The 21,803-nt window shown below is 39.2% G+C and overlaps 2 protein-coding genes across 3 annotated transcripts in view; one reads left to right on the top strand and one right to left on the bottom strand.

Annotated features, from left to right (window-relative positions):
• Positions 1-1,414: 1,414 nt before the first annotated feature.
• On the top strand, positions 1,415-7,787 carry ppa2 (inorganic pyrophosphatase 2). The gene is made up of 12 exons (XM_059342256.1): positions 1,415-1,649; positions 2,577-2,641; positions 2,766-2,810; positions 2,891-2,944; positions 3,867-3,986; positions 4,174-4,260; positions 4,388-4,514; positions 6,567-6,694; positions 6,838-6,923; positions 7,028-7,097; positions 7,203-7,242; positions 7,333-7,787. Exons 1-12 carry the CDS (start codon positions 1,454-1,456, stop codon positions 7,353-7,355), a joined length of 1,041 nt encoding a protein of 346 aa, XP_059198239.1. The 5' UTR covers positions 1,415-1,453; the 3' UTR covers positions 7,356-7,787.
• Positions 7,788-9,593: 1,806 nt separating this feature from the next.
• The window catches only part of tet2 (tet methylcytosine dioxygenase 2), a 37,243-nt gene continuing 25,033 nt past the window's right edge, over positions 9,594-21,803 (bottom strand). For both annotated transcript variants that reach the window (XM_059341276.1, XM_059341269.1), the window contains 9 exons: positions 17,224-20,238; positions 17,051-17,141; positions 16,854-16,947; positions 16,543-16,751; positions 15,878-16,028; positions 15,714-15,803; positions 15,261-15,398; positions 14,755-15,103; positions 9,594-13,765 (listed from right to left, as the gene is read on the bottom strand). In XM_059341276.1, coding sequence (XP_059197259.1) covers positions 12,396-13,765; positions 14,755-15,103; positions 15,261-15,398; positions 15,714-15,803; positions 15,878-16,028; positions 16,543-16,751; positions 16,854-16,947; positions 17,051-17,141; positions 17,224-20,194 — 5,463 coding nt within the window. In that variant the 5' untranslated portion in view covers positions 20,195-20,238 and the 3' untranslated portion in view covers positions 9,594-12,395. The remainder of the gene's footprint in view (positions 13,766-14,754; positions 15,104-15,260; positions 15,399-15,713; positions 15,804-15,877; positions 16,029-16,542; positions 16,752-16,853; positions 16,948-17,050; positions 17,142-17,223; positions 20,239-21,803) is intronic.

Raw genomic sequence — 21,803 nt, 5'->3', positions numbered from 1 at the left:
CTGTTATCTGTGTGATGGAAACAGCAATAATAAAAAAGGACAAAAAAACAGAAAAGAACAAAGAAAAGCAAAAAGATAATCATCCCAGATTAAGCTCCCTTTTTTTCTCTTTATTAGCTTATTTAGCAGTTAGCTTACAAAAAAAGATATATAACAAAGGTTTAGTTCCAAGTCCTTGGACGATGACATTAGTTTGCCAAGAAATGAATAATGTGAGTTACTATGTAACATAAAGTATGTGCTTGTGTGTGTTTGTGGTATGTGTTTTGTGGGCCGGTTTGGCTCGGTGGCAGCAGCAGAATAAAGCTTCTACACATGGACCACAAGCATGCAGTGGAAGAATTGTGAAGTTAAAATAGAATAAAACTAATGACTTCCGGTTGCAACGATTGTGTTATCAAAATAAAAATGTTGACAGTCACTTACAAGCAGCTACGTCATCTGTTGATGTGTAGTGATGCATGCCAAAATCGGTCACTTTGTTTAAATTATATGTAAATTAAAGGGTTAAAACATGTGATTAATTAATTAATTAATTAATGAATTTGCACTTAAGTGTTTTGATTCTGGACTTTTTATTGCTGATATTTATTGTCTCTGATCCTATTTGTGCCTAATTTTAATATTTGAAAATATGTGTCTTGAATGCACCATTTGAGGCTAACACAATTGTGGTATTGTTATGTTTGCATAATGACAATAAAATAATTGAACTGCTACTGAAGTACCTGTATGATTTGGTGACTGCCCTAAACAAAATATGAAAATTTAGCCTAGTGATAAAAAAATATATAGCCTATATATATGTGAGTAATTAAAGTGAGAAACTTAAAATAAGAGTTAGTATTTCAAAAATAATGCCAAAGTATCTTAAATTATAAGTTAATCTAAAAAAAAAAAATATATGACTTGGTGTCTTAAAATACTGACTTTGTATCTTGAAAACCTTCCTAAAATTACTTATCTTGAAATAATGACTTAACATCACCAAATAATAACTTAACCTTAATTACTTCATGTCGCAATAATGACTTATAGTAGCTATAAAATACAGTATAGTATCACGAAGTAATTGCTTATTATCTCTCAAAACTAGGTCACTATTTCGGGAATGATTCTTATTTTAATGACCATAGATTTTTTTTTTTTTTTCATAACAATGGTGGATGCCAGCAGAGGACTTACCTTCATTCGGTTTATTGTTTTCTGTTAACCTTTTTTTTTATTCTTTGTGAGTATTAGTAATTTAACAGATCTAGCCGTATTTGTCCATCATTGGTTTTTCTTTTTTTTATTATTTGTAGCGTGTATTAGCATGTATAAAGCTTTTATTTTGAAAACCAATACCCAGAAGCACTGTGGTCACCCTGTTGGACTTGACGCCGCTTTATTTGTGTGTGGAGGCGGAGGTGGAAACGGGAAGCAGGAACCGGAGGGAGAAGAAGTGTCTATAATGAGCCCGCCGCTGCTGCGCTCTTCGCTCGGCTGCCTGGTGACAGCTTTCGGCTCGTTTTCCGCTTCTCGAAGCAAACTCGTCACACAAGCAGCAGCAGCAGGAGCTCCTCATCTGCTTTATTTCAGAAAAACGATGCACTATCAGACGGAGGAGAGAGGACACCCTCATTCCCCTGACTACCGGATTTATCTTAGTAAGTCAATCATTGCCTGCATGGGTGGAAAACCAAACGTGTCCCCAACGTGTGTTTTATTGTGAAAGAGTTGAGCAGCAGGGTCCGCTGTGTGACAGGTAACAACACGTCGACCTCCAGGTCAAGGTAAACGTCTGACCTTTGAGTTGCAAACGGCATTTCTTGACTCTTAGCGCTTAAATTTAGACTCAAACCCCCTACAGAGTTAGCCCACAGGTTCCTGCAGGCGCAAATGGTTCATAAGCAGAAAGCAAGAAGGATGTTTCCCTTTATATCCTCCTCATGTGGTTTTACTTCCTGTTTGGGCTGTCACGTGGACAATTGGCTTATAGTTAGGGCTGGGCGATATGGACCAAAAGTCATATCCCAATATATTTAGGCTGAATATCGACAGGAGTACTTTTTTTTTTTTTTTTTTTTTTTTTTTAAATAAAAAAAATCAAAGCTCCATTAAGTGCCAGTGAAATAGGCCAATCTTTTTCTGAAATAAATATATTTATATGAGAGAAGAATAACGAACATTACAAAATAACTAAATATGACAAACCCTAGTAAGGGCAGCATTTATATATAAAAAATGAAAAAAAAATTGAACTATATCGATATATGCGATATGGTCTAATTCCATATCACATATCGATATATCGCCCAGCTCTACATACAGGATCATACAACTCATATAAGATGAAGTTTAAATTGTAAAGCAGATCTTGTTGACAAACTTAAAGGAACACTTCAGCCCCAAAATGATAATTTGTACAGAAATTACTCACCCTGTGTGTCTTGAAGAAGACTTTGTTTTTCTGGCATACCTCCATGGTGATCCCAGAATCCATGCTAAAATCTCACCAAACTCTGTGTTGTGTTTGCACAAGAACTCTTTTTTTCTTACTTGTTTTTATTTTTTTATTTTTTTTATTTTCTTAGAAACTTCTGAAGGAAAATACATCTCACCATTCCATGACATATCACTTACTGTGGACACAGAACAGGTAACTCTTTGATTGCAGAAGTTTTAATTTCTGTTTCATAAATAATGCAGAAATCTCTTGACTGTGTTTTAATGATTAACTGTATAAACATAACATTCAAACCACTTTTTTTTTATTTCAACAGGACAATGATGTGCCGGCTAAAAAGGCCAAGAAGAATGAGAGTGAGGTAGGTGTTGACAAATTAGAATTTGTTATTGAAAATTCACCTCAGCAGATACTGTATAAATCTTTCTTTTGTACTTTCAGGTGCTCTTTAACATGGTAGTGGAGGTACCTCGATGGTCAAACGCTAAAATGGAGGTAAGAGGAAGTATTTAGTAAAAATGTAAAAATGCTATTTAAAAGTAAAAGTCCTGCATTAAAATTGTTATGTAAAAGTATGAGAGTAAAATCAGAATAATATTTACATATAGTATTAAAAGTAAAAGTACTCTGTGCAGAAAAATCCTCATTTGAGAAGCGAGAAATGGAATGTTTTTTCATGAAAAATAACAGAAATTATCAAAATAGTTTGATTAATTGATTTATCGGCTAAATGTTTCAGCTGTACTTTTAGGCCTTTATATTTTTGGGTAGTTTTATTTATAAAAAAACTATCATATTTTATGAAATCTTCATGCATTTTCAACGTAAAATATTAATTTGCAAAATAACTAGTTACTAAAGCTATCAGATATCCTCCAGTGGGAAAATGTAGTTGTCACAGCAGCTCAATATACAGACACATAGATATAGAAGACAGAATAAACAATATAAAAATTAGACACATGCATACATTCTAAACACATTATATACATACATTTCTGCTCTTTGGCATTTATTATTAATATATTTTTTTGTGTTTGTTTGTTTTCCTGAAAGTATGACAGATATCACACATTGGAGAAAATGTGTGTAGCATATTAAATAGGTTAAATAGGTTTTGCATGTAGAAATATGAACATCAATCAATAAATATTTTTAGTGGTGTATGACATATATTATATAGAAAAAATACAGAAAGCCTAATATAGGCCTAATGTTATATTCCTTTAAATGTAGTAAAGTAAAAAGTATAATACTTACCTCTCAGATGAAGTTGAGTAAAAGCAGAAAGTGGCATGAAAAGAAAGCACTCATGCAAAAAAAAGTAATTTAAATTTTAACTTTAGTACAGTACTTTAGCAAAAGCACTCACACCGAAATACATGCATACACTTTCATAATTCCCTCAATTTTTCAGATTGCAACTAAGGAACTGCTGAACCCGATCAAACAAGATGTAAAGAAAGGAAAGCTGCGGTATGTGGCCAACATATTCCCCCATAAAGGTTACATCTGGAACTATGGGGCGCTCCCACAGGTGAGGAAGAGGAGGAACATTGAGGTGTTGGTTTTTTTTGTGCAATCCGTCACCATTGAATTTAGTTTTTAGCGTAAAGCATCATTTTGTCCTGGGTTTTTATAACTATATATATTTATCTGAAGTTGAAATGTTTGCTACAATCTGTCGATTTCTGACATGTTTTTGAACTTTTCCTTTGTTAAAGACGTGGGAGGACCCAAACCACAAAGACAACGAGACAAAGTGCTGCGGTGATAATGATCCCATCGACGTTTGTGAAATCGGAAGCCAGGTAAAACAGCTCTAAGCGCTTATAATATACATATTATTATAGGATGTTTTTTGCTCACTTTATGCACAAGATAACTTAAGGTGTAATTGATTTGACTGTATTTGTAATTTGCTGCTCCGTTCTTCAGGTGTGCTCTCCAGGTCAGGTGATACAGGTGAAAGTGCTCGGCATCTTGGCCATGATCGACGAGGGAGAAATGGACTGGAAGGTCATCGCCATCAATGCTAAAGACCCAGATGCCAAAAACCTGAATAGTGGGTGTTTTCCTCCGATTATAACAGCAGTCACCATTTGAAAATTCCCTTTCACTGACCCAGTCTCTATCAGTGGTGGAATGTAACTAAGTAAATTTACTCAAGTACTGTACTTAACCCTTAATAAGGCACTCATTGAAATACTTGCAAATTCCAAATTTCAACCCTTGACAATATTGGAGGATATTACATTCTGCCGGAATGTGTAAAAAAAAAAAAAAATACGAAAATAATATTTTGAGAAAAAAGTTTATGAGATTAAAGTGGCAAATCTACGAGAAAAAAATGCACAGATTTATGAGATTTAAAGTGGTGAATCTGCAAGAAAAAAGTTGCTTTTTTCCCCACTTTTTTCTTCGTAAATCTGCGACTTTTTTTGCGCAATTTGACACTTTAAATCTCTTAAATCTGCGACTTTTTTTCTTGTAGATTTGGCACTTTAATCTAGTAAATTTGCAACTTTTTACTCAAAATATTACCTGAAGTTACCAAATATAGTTATTTGCCTGATAAAGGGTTAAGTACACTTTTTAGGTACTTGTACTTTACTTGAGAATTTCAATTTTATGTAACTTTTTACTTCAACTCCACTACATTTAGCTGACAGCTTTAGTTACTTTTCAGGTCAAGATTCAACATGAAGAAATGTATATACATTTAAAATGATTACACATGTTTATAAATTAAACCACATAACAGTGTATTAAGTAGTTAAATGAGCCCTACCTTGACTTCATTAATAAATGCATCAATGATAATAATCTAATAATACATTTGGAATATATAAAACATTTTGAGAAGGGCCATTCTGCATAGGGAATACTTGATGCTGATACTTTTGTACTTTTACTAAAGTAAATTATGAATATAGGACTTTTACTTGTAGTGGAGTCATTTCACAGTGTTGTATTAGTACTTTAACTTAAGAAAGGGATCTGAATCTCTATCCTGAAGACATTTAGTCCAGGAAACCAGGCATGATCATAAGTCAGGAAAAGTTAGGATTCTGTCTGGAATTTGTCAAACAAGAGAATGAAATAGGCTCATATTAAGATGCAAGTGTCAAAGTTTGTCAGCTCTGCACTTGACTCATATACACATTAATGTAAATAGGGTATTATTGAACATGCACTGCCCAGTCAGATCAAGTGATTGAATTTGGAAAGAAAAATGTGCAGATCTAACACAGGCATCACTTTAGCAGCTCAGACAGTAAAATCAGATTCTAGTTAAAACACTCGTTGAGAATTAACCCTGTGGAGTTTTTATTTTCAACGCGGCTTTCATTATTTCTTTCCAAAACACTGTGTGTATCCTGAAGGCTCAACAAACATGTTGAATGCAATTCAACCCCATACAGCTTATGCTAAACCTGTTTCTGAATAGTATTTAAGTCTGCATTGTTTACAATACAATTGCGACCTTCTTATATTGTTTTAAAGGGTTATTGCTACCTTTTACGAGCCATTATTTGCTCATTTGTAATCTGTAAATATTTGCTGAACACTTAGAATCCTTCAGAGGGCTGTACATATTCAACACGCTGTTGCTGTTGCATTTAGATATACAGGTGCATCTCAGTACATTAGAATATCATGGAAAAGTCCATTTCCAGTAGTTCAAGTCAAATAGCCCCAACCAAGTATTGAGTCATATAGCTGGACATACTTTTCAGAGGCCAACATTTACATATTAAACATACTTTTTAAAATTGGTCTTTTGTAGTATTCAAATTTTTTTAAGACGCTGAGTTTTAGGTCTTCATTAAATGTAAGCCATAATCATTATTATAGGAAGAAATTAAATAAATGAAGACATGAAATGTTTCATTCTGTGTGTCATGGATCTATATAATGTGTAATTTCCACTTTTTGAATTGAATTACTCACATAAATAAACTTTTCTATGATATTCTAATTCATTGAGATGCACCTGTATTCCTGATAAGTATAAACAGAGTACAGAGTCGTATCTAATTTATAACAAGACGAATACGGTGCAAAGTCCTCTGTTCCTAATGTATGTGTGTGTGTATGTTTGTGTTTTGCTCAGACATAGAGGACGTCCGCAAGAGCCGGCCTGGCCATTTAGAGGCTACTGTCGACTGGTTTAGGAAATATAAGGTGCCTGATGGAAAGCCTGAGAACCAATTTGGATTCAATGGACAATTCAAAGACAAGGTACCGAGACCTCTGCAACACCAAACACAGTACGCAGATAAGACACGACAGTCTGTTGTGCTCTCGGTGGATAAAACTGAATGTGCTCTAATGGATTGCTCCCCCACAAAACTAAATGTTTTCCTCTGATGTCCTTTTTATAGGACTTTGCAGTAGAGGTCATTAAGTCCACCCATGAGCACTGGAGGGCACTAGTGCAGAAGCAGACAAACAGTGGAGGCATCGAATGGTAAAAAAAAAAAAGCAAACCCTGCAGTGTGTTGCTGTGTGACATACATATATAATACACTGTTAGTGCCATGAATACCTTTTTTCTGTTGTTTTTTTGTTCAGTAAAAATGTCTCCTGCTGCGAGAGCCCTTTCAAATGCAGCGCAGATGATGCCAGAGATGTTGTCCAGTCGGTGAGAACTTCCATATGCTGCTGCTGCTTTACCATAATGATACAAACACAATAACAGCATATAAAACTATATTACATTCGGTAATTGTCCTGTTTGACACCGCAGGCCCCGGCGTTCGGCAGCGCGCATCCTGTATCTGCAGATGGTACGTAAATGATAAACAACCTGCAATAAATTTAGTTTATTTGAGGTGTTGTTTGTTCGATTTTTACGTGATTCTAAATCTCTTTCACAGTGGACAAGTGGCATTTTGTTTGAAGCCTTTAAGACAAAAGGGAAACCAGCAAAACCTCTTGAAGCTGCCTGAAGCGGCTGCAACTTTTGAATGCAGCTGGATTTATTTTTGGTAAGGACTCATTCTAAGCTGCGGCGAGTGCCATCTAATCATCCAATAATTTGTTATAAAAAAAAGGTGTATCGCCGGTGAATAAGTGCTTTTGTTGTCATTGGACACCAGATTGATTTATTATAATTTAGAAGTTAATGAGAAAAATATCTGGTCTCCTTTCTATTCAACTGTAAAGTAAACTATATGTGCTGCAGTATTTTTGTGTCAGATATCCAGGTTCAAGTCCTGCTAATATGATCAAATTTTACTTTAAAATACTAAAATCAGTTTCTGTTCGCAGTTTTTATGTAATGAGTAAACAATTTCTTCCTGTTTGGGTAAATAAAATAAGTTGTAAAACATGGCATGATCTCTTTCTACTTTAATCCACAATTACACATTTCATAATTTCAACATGTTGACAATAATTAGGGCTGGGTTTTGTTCAATTTCTGTTGCCGATAGCTCGACTTCAATACCTGTTAATAAACTTTGTTCAATACCAGTTTCATAAAATACATCTAAACATAATACAAATTATATTTCATATTACAGTACACATTTTGTATCAGCTCTTTTACATCTATCAGACACACACTGTAGTCAAGCCTCTCACAATATAGCAAAACATGAGCCTCGTCTTTGTGTGCAACATGTTTTTCCTGCATGTTCTATGAAGTGCAGTGTTAGAAAATCAATCACCAGCATTAGCTGATTTTGGTGCAAGTATGCTTCATGCTTATTGGTTCTCTGACACTCATGAAATGTACTTAGGTTGTGAAATTTGGTATTGAATGAATAGGTATTCTTTGATAATAGCACCAATACTAGCTCGGACCCAAACTGACTCAATGATACATAGCAGTTCAGTAAAATGATACCTAGTATTTATGTGTTGGATTCTCTCGTTTAGACGATGACTGCGTTTTTGGGGCTTAAAAACACAAACAGTGGAAGTCTTAGAAGCGTTCCACCTTTGCGTTTATGTCTAAAGGGTTATAAACGCAAAACTGTGCTCTGATCAGCTCACGCTGGCTCTCGTTGCATACGCGTTTATGCAACATCCATGTACAGTTCAGGCAAACAACAACAAACATGTCGGACTATTTCCATCAGTTCAAGGTGCCCTAGCAGCTCTGATAACTATCAAGGAGTCATTTCAGCGAACCCTCTAGAGTCCATGAAACCACCTGCACATTAACTTCTTCATGACGTGAAGACATAAAAGTGAAGCAACGTCGAGCCTTCAGCCATCAGCTTCCCTCTAAAGTTCTGGCTTGAAACTCCATACCAGATTTGTTTTGATGATATTCGGCCAAGTAAAACCGGAGATAATGTCAAATATATTTTGTATAAAAATATAGAACTAGATATTATCCTTATTCTACCTGCTATGTGTTATATTTGCAACCTGTGTTTATATTTGCAACATGTACATTTACGTGTGTGAAACATCATTTTCAAGATCAGATTTTATGTTTTCCTTTGTTTCTTTTGGGTTCAAAATTTTGATCAAATAAGTCAAAGTTAAAAATCAATTATCAGGACACATAGGTGAGGTTGGGCTGAAAAAACTGATACCAACATGGCACGGTAAAGATTTTTTAACAGAATTTTTTAATGGACAAATTGTCAAAATTGTCTGTCTTACTGTGTTACTTCGCCATGTCTTGGTTTTTGACCAGGCTATTTCGCGCTACAAGGAAGAGAAGTAGGAGAGAAGAGAAGTGTCTAGGCATGCGCAAGCTCTTGGTGGTGTTGTGTGGCAGTGCTTCACAGCACCACCTAGCCACCTGGCGTGCATATTACATCGAATGTCACAGACTTTTGCGTTACAGCATGCACGCAGATTTCACCCTAAAGGCGCTTGTCTAAACGCAGAAACAAAAGTGAGAACGCAACGCTGCTTTTGCATTTCAAGTCAAGCTTAACGTTGCCTCACAGATAAAAGATCCCCGTCACTTCCACACAGCGAGACATACAGCTTATTAACTAAACACTGGTATAAGATTGGTAAAGTTCAGTTATAAGCATCAATGTAGGGACTGAAAAAATCTGACAGGTTATTCCTACTTGATAGTCTTGAAGCAACCCAGCCCTACCAATACTGCACCAAAATTTAGATATTAACTTGGAGTAACAAATCAAATTGCTTTAAATAAATATAAATTTTATTAAAAAAACACCCACATCTCAGCAATATCAGGAATGATATAATAAACAGCTTTCAAATAAACTGCATTCATTACATTACAATACTTACAGTATTAATACCCATCATTAATTCCATTTTTTGTAGCATACCAAACTTCAGGAGAACAAGGGAAGCCTTAAAAATAAAATGACAGGCAAAAAGGTTGCACATTTTGTTTTATACCCTTAGTGTCTAACTGCAAAAAGACCAAGTGTGTATCAACTGCTAGCTTAACCCTTGAGCTGAGCACATATAGAGCACGAGTTAAGCCCAGAAAGTCATTCAAGTAATGTTGACTCACTCAGAAACACTCTGAAGCATCTTCAAGTATGGCTATGCTTTTAACCCGCTATATCTTAGACACCTTGGCTTTCTCAACCGCAACCTGCTACTGTAGCTGGGTCCTGTACAACAAAATTCAACATTTTTCTTTTATGTAGATTTATTTTACAAAATTGGAACAGTTAAAAAAACTAGAATTTCTAATGTCTGAGCTAAACAGGATACTATTAGCTGTAAACATTGCCGTGACAGTGAGCGCACATTTACAGACTTCCTGGATAATCTAACCACGATCGTTTGGTTGTTAACCTGAAAAAGCCGAAAGAATTCTTGAAAGATATGATGAGGATTGCTGATAGAGGAGCAGTGGGCCAATTTGACATAACAAAAAGAACCTACGTCAACATCAAAGGGAGGTTCTTGGTATGTACAATGTGACATAATTTATTTATTTTTTAACACATTTACAATCTGTTTAAATAAAATGTTTGTAATTCTTTATTACATTTTTTTCCTGAAAAAGAAATGAAGTGCGTTCAGAAAATGAATATGTTGAAGAGTGGGGTAAGTTGTTACTATAACATGACAGTCATTCCACTATATATCGCATTAATTAAATCAAATAGACAGGGAAGAAAAATCATTATACAATTGCTTAGTGGTTATAAATAAATTTAACTATACACAGGCACAAAAATGTGCAACTACGTTAATCACTGCCCTGGTCTCGCCTCGTAGCAAAAGCAAATACATTACTTTTTACTTCGTCAATATCATACTTTCCCTTTAGTCAACTCAGTGCATATATGTTCAAATTACTTTTAAAAGATTACCACCATCCCACTAGCTAAAAATATAAAGTAAAAAAAACTGCAGGAAAGTATCTTTTTCCTCACAAAATAATTTTTCTCTTTGTGAAGTAGACAAGAATCAGATTCAGGATGCAATGGCAAAAAAAAGACCAGATGAATACAGGCGATAAACACAGAATTAGTTGAAAATGTCCCTGAATTTACAGTAACATCAAAGATTCAAGTTCAAGTTATACTTTCTAGCAGATTGATAAGAAAGTAAGAAGTGAACTCGTATGCCTTTTGGTGGCCTGAAGTCGAACAGTTATTAACATTTTGAAAGTAATATACAAAGGAAGAAAGAAAAATACGTTATAATCCTATTGCCAAACTAGTTTTGAGGTATATGACAGGTTTTGTACTGTACATTATTTAAAAGCCTTCTCGCTGCCCAAAGAGTCTCACATTGTATGTTTCTAGAAGGTTGGATAGCACCTTGCAATATAAAATCAGTTGAAACCCAAAGAAATACAATGAAATAGGCTGTTAGCATTCTTTACAACACAAAATCTATAACAGTTATTCCAAAAAGGGAAATTAATTTACTGTACAAATCTCACCTGTTTATCTTACAGTTAGATTACAATAATTAAAGACCCCACAGCAAGCCAGCTGCCCTCTGAAACTGACACTGAGCTTACCCTGTTTCATGTTCCTCAGTGTATAAAAAGCACATTTCCTAAGCACCACAGACAAACAACTACATGTAATATTCACAGTCCAGGTTTGTTCAATGCACCTAAGGGAAGGAACATTAAAAACAGTTGCTGACAGCAATGGAAACCTGGAGAAAACTGAAAAGGGCATAAAGGTAGATTTTTTTTTCATCCTCGAAATGTTAAAAATGCACCATAAGAATGGCTCAATCTACAGTACAAATGACATAAGAAAGTGAAAGAAGCACCAACACAATGACAGTTTAAAATAATCTTTTTGCATGAACTCGAAACAGTTTTGCAAAATTGCTCGTACAATTCTTAAAATTTAATTTCAGTGATGCTTAGAAATTAATTATGGAGTGAAAACCAGATTTTTATGATTTAAAGGTATTACCAAAACATTTAACTCTCATTATCAAAAAGTGCTCAAAGAAACACTGACTTGCCAAAAACACTATGATGCTGATCGTTTGACAGGTGGATGATATTCGCAGTGTCCTCTTGATGAAAGTCGGAGTCACTCGTAGAGTGAGTTACGGTCATAGTGTGAAGGCATTTGAATTTAAATGAATGGTTTTAAGCATAACCTTTAGCACCGTGAATGTTGTCATTTACAAAGTCAGTGTTTTATGCCAAGAGTACAATTTTGTAAGAAAAATAAAGCCACCAAAAATGAAACTTTGTTTCCATTAAAAATAGGTTCTTATGTGTCAGACTGAAAGCACCAGAGATCTTGACAGTGTGTATCTTGCAAAAGTTGTCAAACAAAAATAAATACATCCTTAGTAGGGTCGACAAGTAAAGCTTGATTTTTTTTTTTTAAGAGGTGAAAGACCTGATGTGAAAGTTGATTCATCTCTCATCTGATCACAGGTTCCTTTTTCTACACTTACATTTAGGAAGGAGTGTTGAGACGAGGCCAGTGGTGCTTGTGGTCTTTGTTATAAATAAAGCACCAGAACTTTTCTTCTTCATGAGTGTTTCTTACACAAACTGACTGTAAGGCCCAGTTACCTTGGTGAAGGCGTATGGAGCTGTACTGACAAAGGTGTTTGTTGTGCCCGACAAGGAGCCCTCCATAAGTGCCTGGATGAAACGCTTGTAAGGAGGCTCCCCGGTGGTCTCTGATGACTCCGGATGCTCACGCTTCGCCCCCTTCTTGCCCTTGCTCGGTGTCCCCTCACCACCATTCCTCTCTGCGTCTTCTTCCTTCTCTCGAGCCTTCTCTGCCATCTTGGCTTCCCACAGCGCCAAACCATGCTTGGCCTCGTTCATGTTTTTGTGCTGGTAGAAGACCAAGGAGATACGTGTTGGGTGGTTGCGGTCTGGGTTTTTGATGGGCGTTGTGGCGTGGAGCTCCCGTTTTGCACACTCAATAAGCACTGATCCGTGGCTCGGTGCAACCGCCACGCCACCAATGTCAGGGTCCAAGAAGTTGTGCTCATTGTCTGACCACACCTCCGGCTTTTGTGGGGTTGTGGGTGTCTGTGGTGTTCCAGGCTCCTGCTTAATACCAGGGCCCATGAGGCTCCCGTTAGGCAGACCTAACCCTGACTGTGTTTCAGGGTTTAAGCACCCACTGCCTAACTGAGCAGAGAGCATCTGAGGGCGGGGCATGCCCATCTCTGTCTTGATTTGCATATGGAAAGGATCTTGGCCCGGGGCTAAGATCTGAGGGCTCCGAGAGAGGTATGGATTTGGGTATCCTCCAAACTGATTGCCTTTGCTCACAGCAGCTGAATAGTCTAGACCTCCATGAGCTGAGGGTGCTCTTGAGAGAGGGTCCATAAACTGGGGGGCTGAGGCCCCATTAGGACCGTAAGGAGAGTAAGGTCTCATAGGGGAAACTGGCCTCATGCTGCAGGCATTGTAACCATTGACCTGTAAACCTGGCTCACCATACCTTGGTGGATAATTGACTCCATAACGTTGATGTACACCGTACTGCTGCTCTGAGTAAAGCGCTGGACGCTGCTGTCGATACATGTCCAGGTGCTTTGGGTTTGAAGCATAGTAAGGAGGGTAATTGTCAAGGGGCATTCCTCCGTTACATTGATAACCCGGGTATGGACGATTTGATCCGTTAATATACGAGTTTGGTACGTGGAGCGAAGACGGGTAAGGGCTGGCTGGTGTTGGAGGCTGAGGTGGATACATGCTGCCTGGCTTGGAAGTGCTTGGAAAAGACCCATGGTGGTTGGGGAACCTGGGGTAGCCGGCTACATTTGTCGAGCCAGGATAAGGGGGAAGAATGCTCTGGTGCTGATGTTGCTGTAGTTGCTGATCGTGGACCCCGAGGGGGTGTGTCGGCTGACCTGACTGTAGGATTGCTCCAACAGCACCTGGAATAGGTCCTAAAAAACAAAACCCCAGAAGATAAAGGCCTAAGCAGCAGCAAAAAATGCACAAATCTCCATTTTATTGTCACTTTTTGGCAATTGATTTCTCTTTTACGGGTGTAACGGTACACAGTAGTCACAGTTCGGTTTATTCCCCGACTTAGGAGTCACGGTTTGGTGCAAGTTTGGTACAGCAGGAAAAAAAAAAATGTATAAGGATACATTTATTTTCATCTATTTTGAACAGACAGTAGTGCAAGTGTTCAAGATCCACTTACTGGGGACTGAGGAAGCATTTCGCCCACTAACAACTTTGGCAAGCAACTTTCAAACATGCAATTGTGTATGATACTGTTCAAAAACACTGAAGAAATCATTCTCCAAAAGGCAATGGGTCACAATACTAAAATAAATAAAGTAACAAAAACGTAAAACTTGTGCAAAGAACTGTTTCAATGAGTTCGTACTTGGCTACTTGCATTTCTGATCCTGGTCATCAGCACATCTAGGTGCATTAGCATCTTGGGTGTGTTTCCATTCACATTGTTTACAACAGTCGACCACTGTCGACACACTCCCCTTGTCTAATATAGAACTCTCTCTGTCTCTCTGTTGCTGTTGTAGCTGGTCAGGAACATTCAGGCGAGTCTTCTACCTCCAGTGTTTTCCTTTGCGCTTGATATATTGTGATTGACTTGCAAGCCTATCCTTACCGTCCTACCGTCAGCATACAATACTTTGCTAATGACATACGGTAAAAAGGTTCCAGAAGAACTCATGATTGTAAACTTTGATTACATATTGTGTGCATCACTCTGCAAACCGTGTATTCTGCATGCGACCTCATGCACCAGACCGTGACCCCCGTCCCATGGTGGTTCAGTACAAATACACCGACTGCGACACCCTAATGCTTCATTTAGTATGTTGACAGTATGTCCCTACAAAAAGATGAAATATTTAAGATACAGTTTATAAAATGTGTCAGGATAAATGTTACCTACCTGCCATAGGAGTGCTCTGAACAGTATTGTCATAAGTGCCAGCTTTTGACTTGGCCAGGAGGGCCTTCTCTGCCTTTTCATTGTCGAGCATGGCATTCTTGCTGGCAGCTGCCTTCTTAGCATCCAGCTTTTTCTGCCGGCAAGACTTGGCAGGCTCTGCAAGCATGCGCACCTGGCGGCGGAAGGCACTGAGGACTTGGATGGCGCCTGACTTGATTTTCTCCTGCTGACCCTCCTCACTGCCAAATTCATCAGTGCTGGAAGCCTTATAAAGAGGCAGTACATGGAGCTGCTCATCCTCTGGTATCTTTCCAATCTCTCGGTTATCCTGGCTTGTTAAAGTACACACCTGGAAAAACAGAGTTCAATACTTTTTGGTGGGGATGTCACAGACGTTAAATAAGAAATATACTTTTGTTACTCACATATTTGCTTTAAAGCCATGCTTCGATAGAACATTAAGCTGTAGCTCGATCTTTTAAACAAATGCAATCTACTCTGCTTACCACAGTGCTTCCGCCCTGCATGTTGTGGAGATCTCTGTGGGCGTGGGCGCAGAAGTCCAGACAAGCAGTGACTCCAGAAAAGGGACGTCCCTCCTTAAGGCCCAGGCGACAATCTGGCGCCCTGTGTTCATGTTCCACCTGTGTCCAGGGACAACATTAGGGTACATTTTAATTACATGTTAAGAGTTTCTGAAGGTCACTCAACAATATAGATGGAAAATCTTTCCAAAATGACTTCATTGTGTAGATACTCTGAGAAATACCCATGCACAGTGTACTACTGTTGGAAATAAATTCCTGTGTGCAAGTTGAATCACTCACATGTGACTCAAAACCATGCTTGGTTATAATTTGATCTGAAAATGAATTATACCTTTGAGAAACAGCACATTTTCATTTGAAGATGTAGATGTGAAAAGGCAAGCAGCAGATACAGTGTCTAAATATATTCACCTGATTTGAATACGCTTCAGGTGCCAACCTTTTATACAAAGGACCCAATAAGGTTGCTAGATTTTGAAAGTTGCTCTCCAGTCTCTCTTCCTGAAAGACAAAAAAGGTAGTATTGAGTAACCTCATTAGCATATTATATTAATGTAGCCATGGTGCACGAATACCTCTTTCATGTCATCCCCTAGTAGCTTGAATTTTCTTGGGATTTTGCTCCGGGCGAACTTGCAGCCGTTGTAGTACATGCTCCAGGAGCAGCCAAAGGAGAAAGATGCTCCACAGTTGTCAGGATTTAACCCTTGACATGCACAGGTCCTCCTGAAGAGGGAGGAAAAACATTAGAGGATGGATGGATGGATGGATGGATGGATGGATGGATAAAAAAAAATGTAAAATAAAAATCAGTCATGTAAAACTATTGTATTTTCTATGTAGGTCTTTCCAATATACATAAAAAAAAAAGCTTTAACATGTATTTCTTTATGAAAAACGAGTGAATTATCCTCATTGTACCGTGAGAGGTAAAGAACACCATTGCGCTAAATATTGATTGGAATGGTTAGTAATGGAGTTATTAAGGAAATATAAACAATGTTTATTGGGATTTATTTGTTTCGAACACTTTTGGATAATTAAACAAATTAACCCATGAACATTATTGCTGTTCTTGAGAAATGAACATAATAGGAGGGTTAACATGGTGCAAAAAAAGACATTAGAACAAAACAGATATTACAACAACTTTTTTCTTTAATGTGTACAAAAGAAGAACCAAACATCCCTCTTAACATCTGTATTAGGTTAAAAAAGGTTCTGTAGTGCTGTCACTTACTCCTCATTGATGGCGCATCGTCTCTGGGTGAGGGCTCCGTGCTTGTTTAGAGTTTCACTTAGCTCGAGGTAGAGGCGGTCGGCCACGCTGGGCAGGACACCCTCCCACACCAGGATTACTACAATGATGCAGGCTGTCTCACATTTGTGACCCGTACGTTCCCGCACCAGCACCAGTAGTTTTTCGTCTACACTTTCCCGACGAATCACCTGAAACATGACAAGTATAGGAATTTATAGATAACAAGAGGCAAAAACGAGGGCTGCTGATTTGCCTGCTTCTCACATTAAATATATGAAAATGATCCTTACCCATTTGGCTATGGGGCACCCTTGTGTACTTTTTCCTTCCTTACCGGTGTATATTACTTTTTCAATCCTGATGGCACGACCAGTTAGACCAGATCTTCAAAGCAGAATATATGCATTAGATAAGTAAGACAGTACACATGTTACGCAATGAGTTTTTACAGTAATTTTTTTTCAAGAGGTCAAATTTATCAGTTAACCTTTGCTCCATCCTCTCTCGTATATCAGGAACACTCGGCGCTGACCCCAAGTGAGTGTAGTATGGACCCTCATCCTTCTCACTGATTTGTTCTAAATATAATAAAGGAGCAAACATTAATATTTACACACCAACTGGTCAATCATGTTTCAGAACGGACATCATGAGACTTACCAACACAGTGGCAGGATGCAATGTCATACTGTGTTTTCATGGGGGTGTCCAGTAGGTTCTTTATAGGGGTATCCAAAAGCTTCATAGGAGAGTCCATAAAGCTTTGCAGGAGGTGTTCCTTCTTAGGGGTGCAGTCAGGTGGGTTTTTATGGGCTGCAGTTGCAGGGCCAGCTGCTGCTGATTCCACTCCACCCAGATCAGTGTTGGTTGACAGGATTGTGACTGGCCCAGAAGATTCCACCTTGACTTTATTTGAATTGACGACAAGCGATTTCTTCTCAAACATGGGCGAAAGCTGGTACTGCCTCAGGGTTTGTTCCATGGAGGCCAGGATACTTCCCGGCCTCTTGCTTTGCTCGCACATGGATGGTTGATTCTCCTGCTTGACTTGGACTTGGCCGCCAATGCCTCCCTCTCGCATCTGTAACTGCTGCTCTTGCTGCTGTGGCAGCTCAAACCTGGGTCCGTTTTCCATTTTCACAGTTCTCAAGCCATGTTTGGGGTCGATAGTGCTCTGAAGGAGATGGGGAGGGACCTGGCGCTCCTGCCTTTGTAACAGGTGCATACGCAGGGCTGCATGCCTCTGAAAGTCTCCTTGAGGACCCACAGGTGCCAGAGGTAGTCGAGGTCCCCGTTGAAACTGAGTGCATGACATCTTCAATTGCTGTTCAGCTTTAGGATACATCTGTGTTGATACCTGTTGGCTTAACGCACCTTGTGGTAAGTGAGGTTGTGGCTGTGGAGAGGTCTGGGAGAAGTCTGCATGGTTGGGCTGGTGGCAGTGGTTGTTAGGCCGCTGTGGTTGAAATTGCTTGAGGTTACTGCTGCCTGAGTTTGGTGCAAACTGCCTTGGATGTTGAAGCTGTTGCATCTCTGTTGTGTTGTTGTAACTAAATGTTGCATGGTCGCTGTGCTGGATGTGTTGGTTGTTGGGTTGAGCTGAATTGTTTCTAAGAGGCTGGTTGGATTGAAGCTGCTGCTGACTTGGCTGAGGCTGACTGCGAGGTCTGTAATCGGGAGACTTGAGTTGCTGCCCTTCAAATTGTGGTGGGTGGGACAGGGGACGTTGAAGATGACAGTGCTGTTGTTGCTGCTGTGTTGGTAAAAACCCAGGTGACAGTATATCCTGCAGGTCAGGGTCTTCACATAAGTGCTCTGACTGCATCTGGGCATGGTAGCGGCTGTCTGCCTGCTGATCTTGGTGGAAATTACGCTGCTCAGGCATTTTCTGGGGAAGAGGCTGCTGCATCTGGGGTGCTTTTGAATTTGACTGCTGCCACTCAGGGGCAGTGTTGTTCTGAGCTGGAGCACAGTGTGTTTGTGGCGGGAGATGGTCCTGCTGTTGCTGCTGGAAGCTGTTCGGCCCCTGGCTGCTATCTGTGAAACCTGTCTGTGTCTGGAATCTCTGTGCTGAATTTGGCTCCAACATCTGGCAGTGAACCTGGGGGTTAGCTGTCTGCTGCTCTGACTGAGGCTTAGCAGGGAAACCCCGCCACATGTCCTGCTCCTGTGCCTGGGAAGACGGGCCACTTGCTGTTTGCTGCTGGGAATGTGAAGAGTTCATCTCTGCCCAGCCTCTCTGGTGGGGAGTCGAACACGATAAGTTGGCTCTCTGCTGAGGTGGGTTCTCCATCCCATTTTCTAACCCAGCATGTCGTGCCTGTTGTAGACCGCTTCCCATGGGTCCTGTACTGTCAGCTCCATGTGGGTTACCAGCGTTTTGCTTAAAGTTCTGGGGTTGCATTCCGTACTGGTGGCCCCTGTCAGTGCCATGGCTCTGGTGTTGCCCAGACCTGGGTTCTTCACTTTGCCCCATCTTCTGCATCCCAGAATTGGGAAAGGCTCCATATCCACCTGTCTCTGTGTTCTGTAGAGGAGCGTTACGCTCCAGAAAAGAGTTCTGGTTAAACTCTTGGTTGGCCTTTGCAAAAAGACCTTGAGGATTTGCATCATCTGGATAGCACCGTGGGCCGTTTTGATGTTGTTGTGAGCTATTGGCAGTTTTTGTAGTTGGGATCATGCCTGGCAGCTGACCCAAAGACAGCTCCTGACCAGAGTAAGATGGTGGTCGCTGCTGATGCTGCTGTTGTTGTTGTTGTTGTTGTTGTTGCTGCTGGTGGTCTGCTTCAAAGTTGTTGGAGTATCCATTCACTACATAGTTGACAGAGTTATAATTGTTGCCTCCTTCAGCGTTGCCCGATGCCCCAGGCTGCTGTTGCTGTGAGTCAGGCATCTGAGCTGAATTGGGCAATCCTGAGGTTAAAGAGCGGGGTTGAGCACCTTCACTGGACAGCTTGTTTGCATGTGCACCATTGACAGCATCTAGCTGTGGCACAGATGTTTGTGGTGCGATTGACACTTGCTCAGGATAATACTGAGACAAGGTTTTCTCTAAAAGATCGCCTGGAGTGCTTTCTATGGTTGAGGGGGGCGTTACAGCACCATTTGGAATCGAGACCTGTTTATTCCTCGGTAGACAGAAAATATCTCCATTAGGAAAATTACAGTTCCTCTTGTCTAATTTAATCTCTGTTTGTTGGGGATTGCATTCAAACTCTGTTGCCTTTGTCAATTCTGGAAAGGTATCCACCAAACTGGAACCCATGACGTCATTGCCTTTCATCTCAGAATCTACTTTAAGCTTCTTGGGCTGGTGGGCCAGTAAGGACTGCTCAGTGAGTGCATGCTTCAACTCCCCATTCATCAGTTCTCCATTCATCATGTAGGATCCTTGATCGAACAGCCCTTGTACTGAAGCGGGGCTGTTGCAGTTCTCCCTGTGCCTCTTCATGGAGTTGGCACCTATGCTAGGCTTGTAATGGTTCCAGTTCGTATCCCCAGTGATCTGCAGAGAATCTCCCTCTGAAGACTGGCCGCCATTCTGGAGTTTGTGAGAGATGTTGCGAGATGTGCCAAATTGTGCTAATATCAGACTTTCTTCCGTCTCATGTCTGGCCTGTTCTGTTTCCATCTGGCCTGCTCAGAGTCCATCCACAGGGCTGCCCTCTGTCCGTCCTGCAGGGCAGAAAGAAGGAGGAAAGTACTTTGTTAAATCATTATTCAAGAAAGGTTATGTTTCCAATCACAAAAATATGCACTGAGCAATGTAAAACAAACAAAGCTTTATGCAGCACAAGATTAATCTAGGACCTTCACACAGTCAAATATGCAAACATCAAACTTCAGCAGCAGTCTTTAACTAGAGACTGAGGTCTGATGGCCTTACTGAAGGGAAGGTCGGTCGAGTAATATGTTTACACTTGGCACTGAATATGTATCAGATGGCAACATGATCCTGTGATGAAAACTAGACCTGACCTCATCCCTCAATCAACTCATAACCAGATAGCAAGTAGAAAGTGAGCAAGGAGAGGAGAATAAAAACAAGAGGTCATTGCAGGACTATGTTGGCAGTGGACTGTGTGTCGCTATTTTGAATTTAACATACACAGCTTTACAAAAGGTGTTAGGCTGAAGGGTGTCCAATGTTTTATGGCCAAATTTCAGTGCCTAGTATCACCAAGAGTATGGCTATAAGTGTGTTTCCTTTTGAAGTCCCCTATGACACTTATGAATTCCTGTTATGTATTGTATGATGATAGGTAATCTAAAAATGCCACAATAAACAACACGTAGTGTCACCTATACCTGTGACTGGGGAACATTTGCAGACAAATTCATTCAAATTATTATTAGTTTTCTCATTAAACAAAAGGCTTTATAATTACAAGAATATATTATGTTGATTTTCAACAATGATAGAACTCTTAAAATCTGCAAATATGTCTAATATCTTTCTAAAATATGTGTCTTTTGTTTTTCTTTCATATAACTGAAAAGTGTAAAAAAAAAAAAAATTGGCCATGTCAAAGTATTCCCAAGGAAATACATAAGTATATTGGCTATCTTGTCAGAGGTACTTGGATAAAAAAAAAATGAGGAAATTGAGAATCTTTGACCTGTACATCTTTGCTGCAGGTTAAAAATACAACAAAAGACTAGAACCCAAACTAGTTTTAGCAGTGAAGAAACAAGTTCATGCTTTTTGAGGGAGACTTTTTTTTCCTGTATTCTATCTATTATACAGAGAAGGAGGAAGAGAAGGAAAAAGCAGGTCTAGTAACTTTGATAAACAGCTGTGCAGTTTGCTGCAGTCTTTCTAAAACAAAAATATGGAGAACTTTTGTAGATCCAGCTTCATTGCACTCTAAATCGACATAGATAATAGCAATACTTTACACACTATCACCATGCTATTAACTATAGTCAACATGACAACTATCAGCTTTTTTTTCAGACATCTGCATCAGACTATAGCATACGTTTCAATCCATTCTCTACACTCTGACCTCAGTTTACTGCTGCAAACACTGTAAAGTAACTTGCTATATAGAAAAATTGTAAGTAAAACTTTTTTCATTTAGTTATAATATCAGAATATATTAAATGAAACACAAGTCTGGTTGATGGAGGGCAATGGGATGCAAGGTTAATGCCCCAGATGGTAGATGGGAGGAGGAGCTGGCTGCTCGTCAGCTGTTCAGTGGTGGTATTCCTCACCCTGAACACATTGTAATGTC

This window comes from Centropristis striata, chromosome 1 (genome assembly GCF_030273125.1).
Source record: "Centropristis striata isolate RG_2023a ecotype Rhode Island chromosome 1, C.striata_1.0, whole genome shotgun sequence".
NCBI lineage: Eukaryota > Metazoa > Chordata > Actinopteri > Perciformes > Serranidae > Centropristis > Centropristis striata.
This window is presented reverse-complemented; position numbering and strand designations above follow the sequence as displayed.

What these genes read in the sequence shown, in the direction of transcription:
- ppa2 (XM_059342256.1), top strand. Translation starts at nt 1,454, where the DNA reads ATGAGCCCGCCGCTGCTGCGCTCTTCGCTCGGCTGCCTGGTGACAGCT. An exon ending in TGACTACCGGATTTATCTTA is followed by an intron (nt 1,650 to 2,576) that starts GTAAGTCAATCA and finishes TTATTTTCTTAG; the next exon opens with AAACTTCTGAAGGAAAATAC. An exon ending in AACAGTGGAGGCATCGAATG is followed by an intron (nt 6,924 to 7,027) that starts GTAAAAAAAAAA and finishes TTTTTTGTTCAG; the next exon opens with TAAAAATGTCTCCTGCTGCG.